The sequence below is a fragment of the Ursus maritimus genome, unplaced genomic scaffold (assembly GCF_017311325.1).
Source record: "Ursus maritimus isolate PB19 unplaced genomic scaffold, ASM1731132v1 scaffold_4, whole genome shotgun sequence".
In the NCBI taxonomy this organism is placed as follows: domain Eukaryota; kingdom Metazoa; phylum Chordata; class Mammalia; order Carnivora; family Ursidae; genus Ursus; species Ursus maritimus.
The window spans coordinates 11263482-11281809 of NW_024426552.1; the positions used below are offsets into that span (position 1 = coordinate 11263482).

The 18328-nt window shown below is 38.1% G+C and overlaps 1 protein-coding gene across 9 annotated transcripts in view; it reads right to left on the reverse strand.

Annotated features, from left to right (window-relative positions):
* Nucleotides 1–18328, reverse strand: part of ITSN1 (intersectin 1) — a 205336-nt gene that overhangs the window by 136079 nt on the left and 50929 nt on the right. For 6 of the 9 annotated variants that reach the window (XM_040621007.1, XM_040621006.1, XM_040621001.1 and 3 more), the window contains 3 exons: nt 5735–5794; nt 3421–3513; nt 2105–2168 (listed from right to left, as the gene is read on the reverse strand). In XM_040621007.1, the coding sequence (XP_040476941.1) occupies nt 2105–2168; nt 3421–3513; nt 5735–5762 (185 nt within the window). In that variant the 5' untranslated portion in view covers nt 5763–5794. Of the gene's footprint in view, nt 1–2104; nt 2169–3420; nt 3514–4362; nt 4491–5734; nt 5795–18328 lie in introns of those variants that run through there. The other 3 variants (XM_040621004.1, XM_040621003.1, XM_040621005.1) reach the window with 2 other exon arrangements.

The following is an 18328-nucleotide window of genomic DNA, read 5'->3' on the forward strand; positions in this document are numbered from 1 at the left end:
ACTCAAGCAAGACTGCCAATTCATCACCTTTGTTGTTAATAAAAATTTTCACTATAAAAATAATAAGTTGGAAAGATGACCTTAATATGCTTAGCTAAAAACTGTCTGGAAAGCTGACAACTAGCTTAATTGAAAAAAGTGAAATTTACTAGATGATACGTTCTTTTTCTCCATTACGCTTATTACCATGTGACAATTTTTATACTGCTATTAACTATATCCCTTCACCAGACTCCAATGTCTATGAAAGCACAGGTTTTGTCTATTCTGTTCACTGCTGCATCCCAAGCACCTATAATAGTCATTGACCCACAGAAGACATTCAATAAATATTATTCCACTGTTGAATGAATAAACGTAAAGTGAGATTTTCTTGCAGCAGATATGCGTCATAAAACTGCTTCTTGAATGAACACTCATAAATTGGGACTAGGACATAAAAGCAGCATTCAATGGAAGAAGTTATGCCTGGGTAAGGAAGGCTGTAGTGAGTGACCTTGACTGCTGGTGCAAAATACAATCATAGACCAGAACACAAACCAAAAGAAAGCTTCTCACGGTTAACACAGATGTCACGTGTCTCTCGAACTTAAACTCAGTCACTTAACTCCCATGTCAGTGCCCCTGTGCTCACATGAGCATGAGTTCTTGCTCTCCCCTCCACCTCCCCACCCCTAGCAAACCTTTGACTTTATTTTAAAAGCAATTCCAAAAACCTGAGTTACGTGACTTTCCCAGCTCAACGTGGATCAGAAATAAAAGCTAGAAGGGCATCACAGGAGGCGGCCCCCCAACTGGAAGAGACGGTCTGGCAGCCAGTATGCTGACAACCAGGAAAAAGAACAAAAAGCCGACACCAAAAAGAAGCGCAGGAATGTGGTATCATTTAGTTTCAATTCAAATTTACCCCCCCCACACACACGTGTGTGTGTGTGTGTGTGTGTGTGTGTGTGTGTGTGTGTGTGTATTTCCCAAGAGAGTTTTGTTATTCAGAACACAGTAAAGGATTTTCATACTGATGACACTGGTAATCAAGCTTGGACAACATTCTGCAGACTCTGCTTGAAGGCCCCAAGGGACTATGTCAATCTTTATTAATTTCCATTCAATTGTAAGAAAGGTCGATCATTTTGGGAGACAAGCAATTAACTGGACAATTTAGTTATGGGGATGACCCAGTCCCTGATGATGACAGCAGGTACTGTTTTGGGTTTTGTTTTGAGGGCCCCAGACTAAGTCCTTTATATACTCCTAATTTTCTCAACAACCCTGTCAGGAATATACATCTGCCCATTTTCTAGACTAAAAGACAGAGGTCAGAGAGGATGAATATATGTTCAAATCATAAAGACCGAACGTAGTGCAACTGGGATTCCAACACAGGTGTGTGACTATAAATCCTGTCCTCTTTCTACTACACAGCGAGCCACCCCCACAACACTAATAAACCCTGGAAATGAAGTATTAATTGCAAGAACCACACAGTGTGAGCAAAACGTGACTTCTTGGCAACAGACCTCAGCATGGCAAGACCAAAGTCATAATCCTAAAATCCAAAATTATATTTCCCACTCTTTTATGTATATGTCCCTTTGTCTCCTATAGGTTCAAAAGACTGAATGCTTATTTGTGATAATCAAGGAATTCAACAGTATTTATCGCGCCTTCACCTCGTACAACACTGTAATAAACACAAGCTATTTCACTATTCCGCGGGCTGTTTCAGTACTAGCCCTCAAATATTTTCCTTACCTCGTGGTCAGTGAAAGATACAGAACATTGCATTATAGAGCAAGAAATGTGGGACATTCACAGATGAGTATGGGGGATGCGGATGAAGCTACAACAAATTAATGAGAAAATCTCAAAATACAGATTTCTCCACTAGAAATTCAATTTTTTGACAGTGTTATCCTACAAATGTCACCACTTTTTCTTTTTTTTCTTTTAATGTTCTACATCGAAAGATACTTTTCAGAAGTATTCTCTGGTAAGGAGTAGTAAAGTATTTCAGTCTAGAAATTTATGTTCACCTCCGAGATCTTAAGAAATCATATTACTAGAATATTTTACCTCCTTCTGCTTCTGTGAAGTCCCAACTTACCATATCTGTGCTAAAACAGGCTGAGGTAACCCAGATTGAAAAAAAAAGTTTCTAGCTTGATCACCTGTAAATTAAATGGAAAAAGTTTTAGAAAAAACAGCTGACAGAGAAGAAATCTTCTTAGGCAAAATTGAAAACAAAGAAGACTAGTAATTCTGCAAATACTGACTTAAATATACGATAAAAGCCAAATGGTAAGTCTCTAGGCAACAGTAAAATGAACCCATCAGATTCACTGACGAATTCACTGACTTTAGAACTTAACACTTTAAAAATTCATCTCAAAAAACGGCCTATCATGCGCATGGGTAGACTGTCCACTTTAATCAATCAGCTATTAAGTAAGAGAGGAACAGCTACACATATGACAAAGCACATCTATGGGAACCCCCAACTGATGACCCATACTTCTACTTTTTTAAGTTTTTTGCTACTCCTAATATCTACACTTCAAACTGTCAGTGCTTTGACTACACTTATGGGGAAAAAGTGACAATGATTACAAGATTCACATCAACAACTAAGAATTAATAATTTAAAGAGAATTGTGACACACACACACACACACACACACACACACAAACAAGTCCCCAGGAAATCTAGATCCCATTTTCTCTAAAGCTATCTCCTAAAGAATAACCAAACGGAAAAGATAATAGAAAAGTCAGGGGCACCTGGGAGGGCTCAGTCGGTTTAGCAACGGACTCTTGGTTTCAGCTGGGGTCATGATCTTGGGGTCCTGGGATCAGCCCCCACGTCAGGCTCAGTGCTCAGCGCAGAGTCTGCTTGTCGCACTCCCTCCTCCTCTCCCCTCCCTCCCTCATCAGCATGCGCTCGCTCGCACTCTCTCTCACAAATGAATAAATAAATAAATAAATCCTCAAAAAAAAAAAAAAAGGCAAAGTACAAAAGGAACTTTAGGGATACAGCAATAAGAGAATTCTGTGTTTTGTTTTGTTTTAATATTCAGAATCTGTTCATTTATTTACATTTCCCAAACCAGTTCAAGATCAGAATTAAAGAAGCATTTTAGCTCAAGGACCACAGTCCATTGGTTTACTACCTAAAGAATATGGTCCACTGACCTTTACCAATTCCCATCAGTGATATGTCCAAAACAAGTGGCCTGACATCCATGAAGGGATGGAAACAGGTTTGAATGCAGTATAGGAAAAGCGACCGATAAAATACAGGCTCAAGGCTAAGGCAGATGTCTCCCTGGGTCATATGTACCCACCTTAGCTCTGCGTAATAGATTTTCCACAGATCTATGCATTACCGATAAGTAAAAATATAAAAATACTGATTCCAATTACCAGTAATAAATCCAGATATTGGCTTTAAACTATGGAACTGTTGATCATGCTTTGCTCTTTCCTCTACAGTTATGGCCCAGATATCCAGGCTGCCTATAACCCAAAGAAAAGACAAATTATTCAATGCAAAAAGAATAACAAAGTGCTCACATGTACTATTTCCCTAGTACTTTCAGATTCTTTTGTTATGTTATCAATTCCTTGATTAATTAACACCTGTTGGTCCTTGGAAGTTATATATATAAGTTAGAAGATAAAGTTAGAAAATTAAAAGTAAAACAGACCAAAATAAGAAAGATACTGGCACAAATTCTTTTTTAAAAAACTTGTCGATAATCTTATAGTTAGGAGGAGAGTATAGAGACATAATAGCCATTTATTTACGTAAACTCAAGAAACAAACCAATTTAAAATTATATTCTCAGGTGTTTTAAATGTCACAGGAGAAAGTTATGAATGAAGCAGAGTTTCACAATTCGTATCACAGGTGAGTCCATGAAAATCTTTTTAGAGTCACAAAAATATTGAAATACTGGATTGTAGTGATGATTACACAACTCTATAAAGTTACTAAAAGTCACTTAACTGTACAGTTTAAACTGGTGAATTTTATGGTATGTGAACTATACCTCAATAAAGATGTGTAATGGGTATCCTGTAAAATGGGTATCCTGGGAAAGGGAAAGGCAAACCAAAGAGAATGGGATTTGGGTTCTCCTGCAGTTTCAGTTCTAAGACTAACCAGATGTCCCCTCACTTCTGAGATCTTCCTCGCTTTCATCCTAAGCCTCCTCAGTGTCATCAAAATAATTTTAGATTACGTAGATGGAAGACCTTCAAAAGTTCAGATACTCCCCGAAAAGGTGGCAACAGGCAGTGTGGTATGTTTCATACAAAATGCGAATATGACCAGCACAAAAGCAAAATGTCTGAATGTCACACCTCCCCTCTCTACGTTGTCTGGTCAGACAGTGACAGGAAGGGTGGATTCAGTCAGTTGCTGGAAATGTATTTACTGGCTGCCTCGTACGTGCCAGGCACTGTGTCGGACATCAGAGACACCACAGCGTCTGAAACAGAGAGCATCTCTTTACTCAGAGGTCTTGTAATCCCGCAACTTCTACTGCCCTGTTGAAATTCGTCCCTAGAATGATAAACTAAAGCAAAAGCAAAAACACAGCAAAACAACAAAACACAAACCTGCTCAGTAACTAAAAAGAGGGACAAAAATAAAACAATAATGCTCATGGCTGTGGAAAGTTTGCAGGGTTCTGTACTGGAATTCCACAGGGACTTCAACAGATGTTAAATCAGAGGGTGGTGATCTGTGCCTCACTCTCCTCATGACTGGAGTAGACAGTTGCCAAAAGGCAGCCATAATAATAGCACCCTCTCTTTAAAAAAAAAAAAACTTGGCCAGTAAGCACAACTAGTATTTAACACTTCCATCATAATATTAGGAAAAAATACCTGAAAAAAAAACATTTTATGCAGATTTATATGTTTTAAGCAGATGGAGGTAAAACAAACAAAAATGTCCTGCTTCCAATTCAGGCTTCGGGAAAAGTAGAGAATAAATGACTCAGTCACTTCAACAAATACAATGTGAAGAGAAAACAGTGAAAGGCAGAGGAGACACGTGAACTGAGAGCAATGTCTGGACCCTAATTTGAACCGACAAACCATAACAAAAAAAGGTCTGAAGACCATCAGGGAAATCCTAACACTGACGTGACAGCTGAGGATATTAAAGAATTACTGTGAATTTTGTAGGTATGACAATGGTATCATATTTATGTCTTTAAGAGTGTTCACATCTCCCAGAAACACATGCTAACATATTTGTGGGTGAAATGAAATGGTGCCTGGGAGTTGCTTCCAAGGAATCCAGATGAAACAAATTAAAAAACAGGGTTCAGAGGGGCGCCTAGCTGGCTCAGTCGGTCAAGCATCTGCCTTGGACTCAGGTCATGATCCCGGGGTCCTGGGGGTTCCTAGAATCGAGCCCCGAGTCAAGCTCCTTGCTCTGCGGGGAGGCTGTTTCTCTCTCTGCTCCTCCCTCCTGCATGTTCTCTCTCTCTATCCCTCTCTCAAATAAATAATCTCTTAAAAAAAGGGGGGGGGCTTAGGGTGCCTGCCTGGCTCACTCCGTAGAGCATGCAATTCTTGATCTCAGGGTCACTGGGCATGAAGCCTACTTTAAAAAAAAGAATAGAGGAAGGAAGGAAGGGGGAAGGAAGGGGGGAAGGAAGGAAGGAAAGAAAGAAAGAAAAAGGTCTCGAATATATTAAAAAAGGAAAATCTTTGAACTTACCTCCAAAAGGTGTTGGAAACTGAGCCATGGTTCTGTCGCTTTTACCTTGCTAATCGACGCCTGTAATTGAAATACAACATTTAAGTTTCTGAAATCTTGATTTCCTATTTACTTACGAACACACTAACACGCTGTCTTTAATGACCAGACACTGAGAGCAGTGCCAGCGCTAGGGAACAGCTCTACAAATCTAAGTCAGAACCGAGGGGTTCATTCATTCATTCATTGTCTGCACCTTCTTAGCGCCAGGTACCATGACAGGCACTGGGGACCGTTGATACAAGACTCTCCGGAAACAAGAGGCTTTCAGACTGGTGAGTGACACTATTAGCTCATGACAGCCTGTTAGATCACTACTGCTGTATTTCTTACTCTTTAAATACGTGCGTTTCTGCGCCATCTACATATACCAGCCCATCTGCCTGGTGGTTTGAACAGTGGCTTCTTTAAATGAGCACGTAGTACAGGCTGCACGCTGTTGTAGGTGCCTTACAGCCCCTGTGCCTTCATCGTCACAACCCTACGAGACACAAGGTATTTCCATCCCCTTACTGCAGAGGAGGAAAACGAGAATGAGATAAAGTGATTTGAGCAACATCACACATTTGGTGGCGGAGCTGGACTTGAGCAGGCCCAGCAAACCCCACAGCCTGTGTTCCATCCCTGAACAACACTGTCGGCCAATTTTGCGAAAGGCCGTAAACAATGCATACGGTACTAACGTCTGTCCAGAATACCAAATATCAACCCAATGCTCCAAAATCCCCATCAGGCATTACTTGTTCATGAACAGCCAATGTGAAACCAACCCCATCTTCTTACCCAACAAAAAAAAATCCAAAAGTAATGAGTATCATCCTTACACTTAACAACATGGTAGATGCACACAGTTAAAAATGAGTACTAAATATTCATACACTGAACAATTTCGATCCATTTCGATTGCTAGTCTCCTGCCCTGATACTCTTCAATTTCATATTCTAATCTGTCCGTGGATTTTTTTTTCCAACTATCACATTTTTAAACTTCCAAGAGCTCTTTCTTGTTCTCAACTCTTTATTCCTACCATGCTGTCTTTTCTTTTAATGGACACATCATCTTTTACTCTCCTGTTTTGTTTTGTTTTGTTTTTTTACCGGGGGAGGGGAGTGGGGAGGGAGTATTTTTCTTTTTCATTTTTTTCTGTTTCCTTCATCATTTGATTCCTTTTCTGTTTGTTGGCTGATTGTTTTGGGTCTTTCTCACTTTTGAGGCTTTCCTCATATATCTGGTGATCCCTGGCTGCTCCTTCATATTTACGAGTAAGGCACTAAAAAAAAATGGGCATGGATGGGCTTCTGCGTACTATGTGGTCAGATGTGCCCAGTCACATTTCATTGAGAGACTTCCAAACATCAGTATGCAGAGGTCTCTTTGCTGAAACTGCTTACTTTTCCCAGAGAGAAGTGTACAGGAGGATGCTGGGTTTGGGGGAGGAACAGACAAGAAAGGAAGATGTGAAGGGGCCTACACTTCCATGTGTATACGAGCACATGCGCTGTTTATCTTCAGCCTCCAGCTTCACCCTTCTGGTCAGCACTGTCTCTGGTTCTAGGAAAAATGGGACTGAAGAAGTCACCTGTCTGCTGGGGATGCAGGAGAAGACATACCAAAAGATCTCAATATAAGAAAAAAAAACAAAAGATTTTTAAAGAACTTCCATGTCACAGCTGTAAAACTGACCTCTGTCTTTGACCCCTACCAAACACTCTGAAGCCTGTTCAAGACATTCCTGGGGCCAGCTGTCTTGTCCCCCTTCTTTATCGGCCCTCTGTAGGCACTTGGTTGCACCTTTCTCTGAACTCAGTTACCATTCCATTCACTCTCTGATTCCAGAAAATTCTTAAAAACTTTTGCTCACTGTCTTCTCCACTGTTATCTTTCTCCCTGTGAGTTAACAGCTGCTATGCTTCCTTTGTGATCACTGCAGACTTTATGGAAGAAGAAGAGAAAACATATGTGGTCAAGCAGCGTATTTAAGTCGGGGGGGGGGGGTCCTCTGGCTCTAGTTCTGAAGTAGATTACTTCTCACTGCCAGTTCTCTTTAGAAACTATAACTGCTATTCTCTTCTTCCACTATTTCTCACTCAATGCACTGTGTACGGAAGCTTGATAATTTTCCAAAAAATTTTTGTAAGATTTTATTTATTTATTTGAGAGAAAGAAAGAGAGTGGGAGGAGGAACAGAGGAAGAGGGACAAGCAGACTCCCCGCTGAGCATGGAGCCTGACTTGGGGCTTAATCCCAGGATCCTGAGATCATGACCTGAGCCAAAATCAAGAGTCAGACTCTCAACTGACAGAGCCACCCAGGCGCCCTGATAATTTTCCAGAAAATTTTAATGTCTTTCATCTCACTTCATCTTCATAACACTCTTTAAACTGACAGATCATACCTGCTTTTTGTTGAGCTTTACAAAAGCAGTAAGCTCTTAGTTTTAAAACCATAGTAAGGCAAGTATTTCATATACATAACATGAGAAAACATTCTGTTCTGTTCTACTTCCCTTCTTTACTATTTATTGCAAAATAAAGAAAAGTAATTGATTTATTGATCTTCTTGGTACCCAGCCACTTTACCACATTTTCTTATTGGTGCTAAGTGTCTCAAGATGAGTCTTTCCAGTATTCTAGATCCCTCTCTGGGAACAAGGAATTTAAGCTTACATTTTATGTCCAAACCAATAAAGCTAAGCTATACAATACCTGGGACAGCAGGAACTTTTATATTGCCCCTGACTTTCATGCTGATGGTTTTGGTATTTCATAACCAATGAAACAGGTTATGAATAGTTATGTTCACTATTGTGTTTTGGTAAATAGCTTTCCCCACATTTGGCAGTTTCCTTTTATTCTCAGTTGATTTAAAATTTTCATTAGAAATGGCTGCTAAATTTGTTCAGAGTTTTTTTTTTTATTATTTAATAAGTTGATCATGTATTTCTTTTTTAAGTAGCATACTAAATTATAGTGATATATTTCCTAATACAAATTATCCTAGAATTTATGCAATAAACCCAACTCAGATATGCATGTTACTCTTTTACTACATAACTAGATCCAATTTGCTCATATTTTCTTCAGAATTTGTGCTTAAGAAAATGTTATGCATAATTCTATGCAACACAGAATCGAGAGAAAATGGATATATTTCTACCTTACTATAAATTTCCACAATGATCTTTTAAAAAGGTATAATACATTTAATAGACCAAGAAATAAAGGGAAATGTAAAGATTTAACAGTAAAAAGATCCAAAGAAAAAAATAATTTTAGGGGTGTGTTTGAACTAACCTTCAAGGAACAAATAATTCCTTTTACTAAAACCATTCCACAGGGGAGCCTGGGTGGCTTAGTTGGTTAAGCATCTGCCTTAGGCTCAGGTAGTGATCTTGGATTCCCAGGATCTAGCCCCACAATGGGCTCCCTGCTCAGCAGGGAGTTTGCTTCTCCCTCTGCCCCTCACCCAACTTGTGTTCTCACTCTCTGTCTCTCTCGCAAATAAATAAATAAAATCTTTTAAAAACTAAAAAATAAAACCATTCCACAGAGAAAGATCAACTAGTCCTCAATTCAGATTATGAAATTAGCATCATCAATACTAAACTATAATCATGAAAGCATAGACTATTATCACTTTCCTGTAGATATAATTATATACCTCACTTTAAATCTTTTACAGCTATTTTGAGAGACTCACAGTCAGACAAAGTAGAACAACTCCTATGGTCCAAAGTATATTTTAATCATCAGCAGCTCCTTGGCAAAGCATTTAAGAGTATTTGCTGTTCACCACCCTTCCTAGAATTCAGGAAATAATTCCCCACCCTCTGTGAACCTCTTCCGCAAAAGCTTTCACCTATTAAGAGCAAAGCTGGACAAAATTTGTCTTCTGACCCTTCTAACCTCCCTCTGACTCCCCTTTATCTCACATCCATTAGTGACAAAGGAATGCACTGCAACCCCAGCCTGTGTCCTGCACTTGTAAACTAATGCCCTTCTGTCTCTTTCCTCCTAGTTAAAGCCCTGCTCCCTAACTGTCACTGGTCTCAGCGAGAGATGGGGAAGGAATGGACCAAATAAAAACTAAGCCACTTTGAGGTATGAAGATGTACCTTCCAGACTTATTTACTAACACAGAAGTCCAAATGCTGGTTTAAGGATAAGATCGGAATAGTCCCACATACATTTCTTTTAACCACAGGGACTTCAAATACCATTCACGACTAGGTTCTTCTCAGCTCCTAGGGAACCCCAGACAAAGGTAGTAACACACAGATGAAGCAAACAGACCAAACCTTGCAATACCACCTTCTTTTCAGTTCTATGCTACACAGACAAACCATGGTGATAAAATCCTGGTTCAAGGTATTTTGTTCCTACTTTTATATATATTGGTTTACATATTATTATAATTTGAAAAAATAAAATAATTTATTAAAAAAAATATCACATACCCAAGATTTCGAAATGTCAAAAACCAGAGTTCTAGTTTGGCTAAAATAGTATATGCCCACTACAGTCCCTCTGTTCCACTTAAAACTAAAAACGGGGCAAAACTTTAAAAAGTAGGGGCACCTGGGTGGCTCAGTCGTTAGGCGTCTGCCTTCAGCTCAGGGCATGATCCTGGCATTCTGGGATCGAGCCCCACATCAGGCTCCTCCGCTGGAAGCCTGCATCTTCCTCTCCCACTCCCCCTGTTTGTGTTCCCTCTCTTGCTGGCTGTCTCTATCTCTGTCAAATGAATAAATAAAATCTTTAAAAAAAAAAACTTTAAAAAGTAACTCCCTGAGGACAATAAGAAAAAAAAGTAGACAGATCTTAGAAGAGAGTCAAAACCGGGGCACCTGGGTGGCTCAGTCATTAAGCGTCTGCCTTCAGCTCAGGTCATGATCCCAGGGTCCTGGCATCGAGCCCCATGTCCAGCTCCCTGCTTCTCCCTCTCCCACTCCCCCTGCTTGTGTTCCCTCTCTCGCTGTCTCTCTCTGTCAAATAAATAAAATCTTAAAAAAAAAAAAAAAAAGAATAAGAATAAGAAGAGAGTCAAAAGCTACCCCCATTTTTGTTCACTTTTCTTTAGCAGCTCTGACCCAAGGGTGGGCCCAGACACGGAGTTAACACAGTGAAGCGGAGGACAAAGAGTAAAACTCTGATAGAAACCCAGTCTTTCTGGCCAAAAGAACAAATAAAAATGGCCTTTATGGGCAGCAGAGTGTAAGGATCACATATTTCTAAAAAATGAACTCACACAAGACTCGGGCTCACACCTGAGCTGCAGGACAAAACAAAAGGAGCCCAGCAAAAAAGTCCTGAAAACTGATCTGACAATGGAACCTGTATGTGCAGAGAGCACACAGAACTTGTAGTTTGAACCTAATCAGGATGAACACCTGCTAAAACAAACAACGGCATTGTGCAGCAGATTAACACAGCGCCCAGAACCTAACGAGAAATTCACAACATCCAGGATGTAATCCAGAAGTACTCGACATATAAAGAACTAGGAAAATCTCACAAATTCTCAAAGAAAGGAAAGCCTGTAATCAACAGATCCCAAATCCTAGATGATACAAACAGTGAAATTATCACAAAGACTTTTTAGAGCAGCTACTATCCCGATGTTCCATGAGGTAAAGGTAAACACAAATGAAATGACTGAAAATACGCAAGGTCTCAGCAGAGGAGAAAAAACTAGTTTGAAAAGAATCAAATGGAAACTTTAGAGAGAAACTTAGACCTTCAAGAATGAAGGAAGAGCAACAAATGGTAAATATCTGGGTAAATATAAAATTATATTCTTTCTATAATTCTCCTTAAGATATGCAGACTGTTGAAAGAAAATATTGTAATACTGTCTACTATGGCTTTCAATGTATATAAATGTAATACCTATGACAACCTTAATATAAAGGTCCATGGGGTAAAAGTAAGGGACTTACATGGTTGCAAGATTTCCGCATTTTATTTGAAGTAATATGATATTACCTATAAGGAGACTATGAAAGTTAGATAAATACATTTAATCCCTGGAGCGACTACTTAGAAAAATAAAAATAAAAAACAAAGGAATATAGCCCAAAAGTCAACAGATAAATGAAAATAGAATGTTAAAAATTACTCAAATAATTTTAAAAAGGCAGGAAAAGAGGAGTAGAAGAACAAAAAACAGGACAAGCAATAAGATGGCAGATCTATTTCTAACATACCAATAATTACATTAAATGTTAATGGTCTAAATACTAAAGAAGATGATAGCTGAGGGAAAGAAAGCAATGTAAACAGGTGCGCCTGGGTGGCTCAGTCGTTAAGCATCTGCCTTCTGCTCAGGGCGTGATCCAGGTGTTCTGGGATCGAGCCCTACATCAGGCTCCTCCTCTGGAAGCCTGCTTCTTCCTCTCCCACTCCCCCTGCTTGTGTTCCCTCTCTTGCTGGCTGTCTCTCTGTCAAATGAATAAATAAAATCTTAAAAAAAAAAAAAGCAATGTAAACAAGTAGAAGGAAGGAAATAATAAAAGATACAGGCATATATAAAAGAAAGTTTTTTTTTTTAAAGATTTTATTTATCCATTTGACAGAGAGAGACAGCCAGCGAGAGAGGGAACACAAGCAGGGGGAGTGGAAGAGGAAGAAGCAGGCTCCCAGCAGAGCAGGGAGCCAGATGCGGGGCTTGATCCCAGGACCCTGGCAGACGCTTAATGACTGAGCCACCCAGGCACCCCTAAAAGAAAGCTTTTAAAAGACAGACAATAGAGAAAAATTAATGAAACCAAAATCTGGTTCCTTGAAAAAAAATAATAATAACCCTGAGACTGATTAAAAGAGAGAACAGAAAATCAGATCAGAATTACTGTTAATCCTAAACACATTAAAATGGTAAGAAATACTAAAAACTTTATGCCTACAAATTTGACAATGTGGATGAACACATTTCTTGGAAAATAAAACTTACTAAAATTGATTCAAGGAGAAACAGAATATCCATATATTCCTATGCTTATTAAAGGAACTGATTTTATTAATAGAACCCTTACCAGAAAAGAAAACTACATTCTCAGATGGTTTCATTGGTGAATTCTATCAAACATTCAAGGAAAAAATACAAAAACTATGCAAACTTTTTCAAACAGAGGGATCAGTGCCCAATTCATGTTTTGAATTGCCAGAATAAATGACAGATATTACCTCCAAAAAATTATAAGACAAGATCCTAAGGAATATAGATGCCAAAATCGTTAAGAAGGTATTAAAAATTTAATCTTAATAATATACAAAAAGGATAATAAAACATGACCAAGTAGGGTTTATCCCAGAAATGCAAGATTTCTTACCATTTGATAATCAGTTAATGTAATTTACCATATCAAAAGAATAAAGCAAAAAACCCCAATATGATCATTTCAATAAATGTGGGAAAAAAGCTTTTGACAAAAATTCAAACCCAATAATGATAAAAACTCACAGAAAACTAGGATTAGTAGGAAACTTCCTCAGATACAGGGCATCTATGAAAACCTACAGCTAACATCATAGTTAATGGCTTAAGACTGAATTTCTTCCCATGAGATAGAAAGAAGGCAGGGATATCTGCTTTTACCACTCCTATTTAACACTGTTCTGGAGGTTCTAGCCACTGAAATAAGGTAAGAAAAACAGAAAAGTAATAGCTAAAAAGACTGTTAAAGAACAAAATGAAACTCTCCCTACTTACAGAAAACCCCAAGGAATCTACTAAATATATTAAGTAAATTGGGCAAATTCTGATTTTGCAAAGTGATGTAGCAAAATTGAAAGATAAAAGGTTAGTAACATATTAAAAAGCAACTGAATTCTCACATACTGGAAATAATTGGAAAGTGAAATTAGACAAACAATCCCATTTACAGTAGTGCCAAAAAAGGTAAAAGTCCTAGGTATAAATTTAACAAAAGACATCCAGGGGTGCCTGGCTGGCTCAGCCTGTAAAGCTTGCAACTCTTGATCTCAGGGTCCTGAGTTCAAGCCCCACATTGGGTATAGAGCTTACTTTAAAAAGCAAACAAAGAAAAGACATCCAAGGCCTCCACACTGAACACTATAAAATACCAGGGGGGAGGGGATTAAAGAAGACCTCCATAAATGGAGAGATATACTAAGTTCATGGATTGGAAAATTTAATATTGTTAAAATGGCAATTCTCTCCAAATGGTTCTGTATATTCAATGCAATTCTAATCAAAACTGCAGCAGGCTTTTTAGTATAAACTAAATAAGCTCATATTAAATTTACATGGAAATGCAAAGGACCTAGAATAACCAGAGCAGTTTTTAAGAAGAACAAAATTGGAGGACTTACCCTACCTGATTTCAAGATTTACTATGAAGCAACAGTCATCAAGACCTTGGAACTGGTGTACAGGGAGACATACCAGATCAATGGAGCAGAAAACAAGAGTTCAGAAATAGCCTTAACACAAGCTTGGTGAATTCATTTTTAGTAAAGTAGCAAAGGCAGATCACTGGAGGGAAGAAAAGGCTTTTCAACAAACAGAAGTGGATCAACTGGATACCCATGTGGAAAAAAATTTAAAAACACTGATCCTAACTTCATATTATACACAAAAATTAACTCAAAATGAGTCAAAATTTTAAAATTTAAATTTGAACTAATTTAAAACCATACGGTTTAACATTAAAATTCTAAAAGAAGGGAGAACACCTTCATGACCCTGGGCTAGACAATTATGTCTTAGGGCACAAATAAGCATGATTTATTTACCAAAAAAACAGGGCGGGTGGGGGGTGGGCTTCATCAAAATTAAAAGTTAGCTCTTCAAAAGTACCATTAAAAAGACAAAAAGGCAAGCCATAAGCAGGAAAAAAAAATTTGCAACACAATCATCAGACAAAGAAACTATATTCAGAATACATAAGGAACTCTTACAACTTAAAAATAAGAAGATACATTTGCCTATGGTTCACCATAGCTTGCTTATCCTGAATTGTAATTCTGCTATTTCCAAATAAGCACTTTTTTAACTTAAAAAAAAGTCAAACAACTCAGTGAGGAAATGGTCAAAAGATGTGAACAGACACTTCACAAATTTACAGAAACAGCCAACAAATACATGGAAAGATGCTCAACATTATGAGCCATTAGCAAAAAAAAATTTTTTTTTAAAGATTTTATTTATTTATTTGACAGAGACAGACAGCCAGTGAAAGAGAGAACACAAGCAGGGGGAGTGGGAGAGGAAGAAGCAGGCTCCTAGCGGAGGAGCCCGATGTGGGCCTCGATCCCATAACGCCGGGATCACGCCCTGAGCCGAAGGCAGACGCTTAACGACTGGGCCACCCAGCAGCCCTGAGCCATTAGCAAAATTAAACTGCAATGACATGCCAGTGTATTTCCACTGGGATGGCAAACCTGAAAAAGACTGACCACACCAAGTGCTAGCACGTACTGCTGACAGCAATGTAAGATGTCACAACCTCATGGAAAAATATACTTTCCTTAAAAAGTTGTACAGGGGTGCTTGGGTGGCTCAAATGCTTATAAGTCTGACTCTTCATCTCAGCTGGAGTCTTGATCTCAGGGTCATGAATTCAAGCCCTGCACTGGGCTCCACACTAGGTGTGGAGACTACTTAAGAGGGGGGAAAAAGTTGTACAGATCCATTTGGATCTAGCCACTCTAAGTATTTAGTTAAAAGAAATGAAAATTTATGTCCACACAAATATTTCTGTACATTCATATCAGCTTCATTTTTAAGAGCCAGAACTAGAAACCCAAAAGTCAATCAACTGATGAATGGATAAGCAACTTACAAATAAAAAGGAACCAACTGGTGGTACAACCCTAACATGCACGAATGTCAAATTATTATCCTATGCAAAAAAAGCCAGGGGGGTGTGTGCGTGTACAGTATGACTCCATTTTTGTAAAAATTCTAGAAAATATAAACTAATCTATAGTGACAGAAAACCAGTCAGTACTTGCCAGGAGATGGGAGTAGAGGAAGGGACAGATTACAGAAGTACAAAGAAGCACAAGGAAACTTTGGGGAACGGTGATGTTTTCACAGGTACATGCATATGTCAAAACTGATCAAATAACACACACGTAGTTTAGTGTAGTTCAATTATATCTTGATAAAGTTGAAAAAAGTCACAAACCACAGGTACAAAATCCCCTATGAATAAAAGCCAAGAGTTCTGCAATCCTAGCAGCTTGATACAAATTAGAATATCTATGCTGACTATCATGTGAGAGAAGTACCCATTCCCAACAACTCCCAACAAGCATCTTATAATTAAAACAAAAAGGCAACTTTAAGCCCTATTTAAAAACTTACTTGAAGAGACAGAACAGATGATGAACAATAAGGCTTTTGAGCAACAATGTTTAATATAATTAAATGGCAGGTCTAAAATTGTGATTATGAATCCTTAATAACATTATTTAGTAAGGATGACAGAGAAATTTTATTTTTAAAAAGTTTTTTTTTCTTTCTTTTTTTTTTTTTTTTTAAAGATGTGGGGTGGGATGGGGCATGGTCTATGCTGAATGAAACCAAGATGCTTTACTAGAAAATAGGAAATACTCATCTTAATTTCACTCTATCCAGCGTATTTTGTAATGGATGCCCTTTACTAAATACACAAAGACTAGTGGGTTTTTCAAATAACTTTATGACCAAATAATAAATACATGTAACAGCTATATTCTGATTTTCAATTTCACTGAAGTGGGGATAAAAGTTTAGAAGTATAGAATAAAAACTAGGTATTCTTAAAAATGCCACCAATTAAAACCTGGTCCATCTCTGTAAACACAGATCAAATTCTCCATATACCCTAAGGCAGATTAAGTGAAAAAATATGAACAAAGTATCCTTAAGTATATAAACAAAATGTGAATACAATGTAAGAATAGATATGAAGGCTCACAGAATCACCATTTGGTTTGTGTGAGGAAAATATATATACCCCTAGAGGAAAATTAGAAAGGCTTTTCAGGAAAAAATTAAAACTGCATTCACTGCCATAACTCTAAAAATAAACTAAAATATATAGTTAAAACACAAATTTAGAATGATGAGACGTAAACTTCAGTCCCTCCATCTCTAAAGTAACAGCATTTGGCTAGATATTTTATGAAGGCCTCTTCATTCGTATTTCCAGAGTACAAATCCTTTTTAGATGTAGCCAAATTTTCAAATATTAACTGAAAAAGCAGTCATTTTTTTTTATTGTCATGTCTGAGCATTAGGGTATTTAATATTTTCACACGCATTTTTGATCAGATAATCATTCCTATTTAGATCTTACTTGAAAATAAGCCTTTATACCTTTTAAAGACTTCCTCTCCAAAGTCTTACTCATTTACTCAGGAAAAGATTTTCTTCCCATGGACAACATAAAGCAATATATTGACCCAACACATAAACGACAGGCTTGTGTCAGTAATTTTTATCTTCTTATTGAGGCATTTCAAGATTGTCTTAAAAGAGCTGATTTCTTAAATCCTTTTTTCATTCAAATGACATCATAAAGCTCTACTCCCAGAATCAGAGATAATGGTCTACACGTTACACCAAAATTATGGAGTCGGCTTAGGTGAGGAATTATTAGTATGATCCTTGCTATTAAGAAGTTTACAGGGGCGCCTGAGTAGCTCAGTCAGTTAAGTATCTGACTCTTGGTTTTGCTCAGGTCGTGGTCTCAAGGTCGTGGGATGGATCCCTGCGTCAGACTCTGCACTCAACTCCAAGTCTACTTTGGATTTTCTCCCTTTCCCTCTGCCCGTCCTCACTCGCTTGGTCTAAAATAAATTTTTAAAAATCTTAAAAAAAAAAATAAGTAGTTTACAATTGGGGCGCCTGGGTGCTCAGTTGGTTGAACATCTGACTCGATTTCGACTCAGGTCATGATCTCACGGTCCTGGGATCAAATCCAATGTCAGGGTCTAGGCTCAATGGGGAGTCCACTGAGGTGTCTCTCTCCCTCCCTCTCCCTCTGCCTCTGCCCTTCGCCCCACTCACACACGTGCACACTCTCTCTCTAGTAAATAAATAAATCTTAAAAAAAAGTCTACAATTAACTCCTACTCAATAGCAAAAACACAAATAATTCAATTAAAAAATTAAGCAATCTACAGATTCAATGCAACCCCCATTAAAATATCAACAGCATTTTTCACAGAACTAGCACAAATAATACTAAAATTTGTATGGAACCATGAGAGACCCCAAATAGCCAAAACAATCTTAAGAAAGAAGAAGAAAACTGGAGGTATCATAATCCTCGATTTCAAGATATACTACAAAGCTGAAGTAATCAAAAAAGTATGGTACTGACAAAAAAAAAAAAAAGACACATAGATCAATAGAACAGAGAGCCCAGAAATAACCTCATACTTATATGGTCAATTAATCTACAACAAAGGAGGCAAGACTGGGGAAAAGACAGTCTCTTTAATAAATGGTGCTAGGAAAACTGGACAGCTACATACAAAAGAATGAAACTGGACCACTTTCTCACACCATACCCAAAAATATACTCAAAACGGATTAAAGAC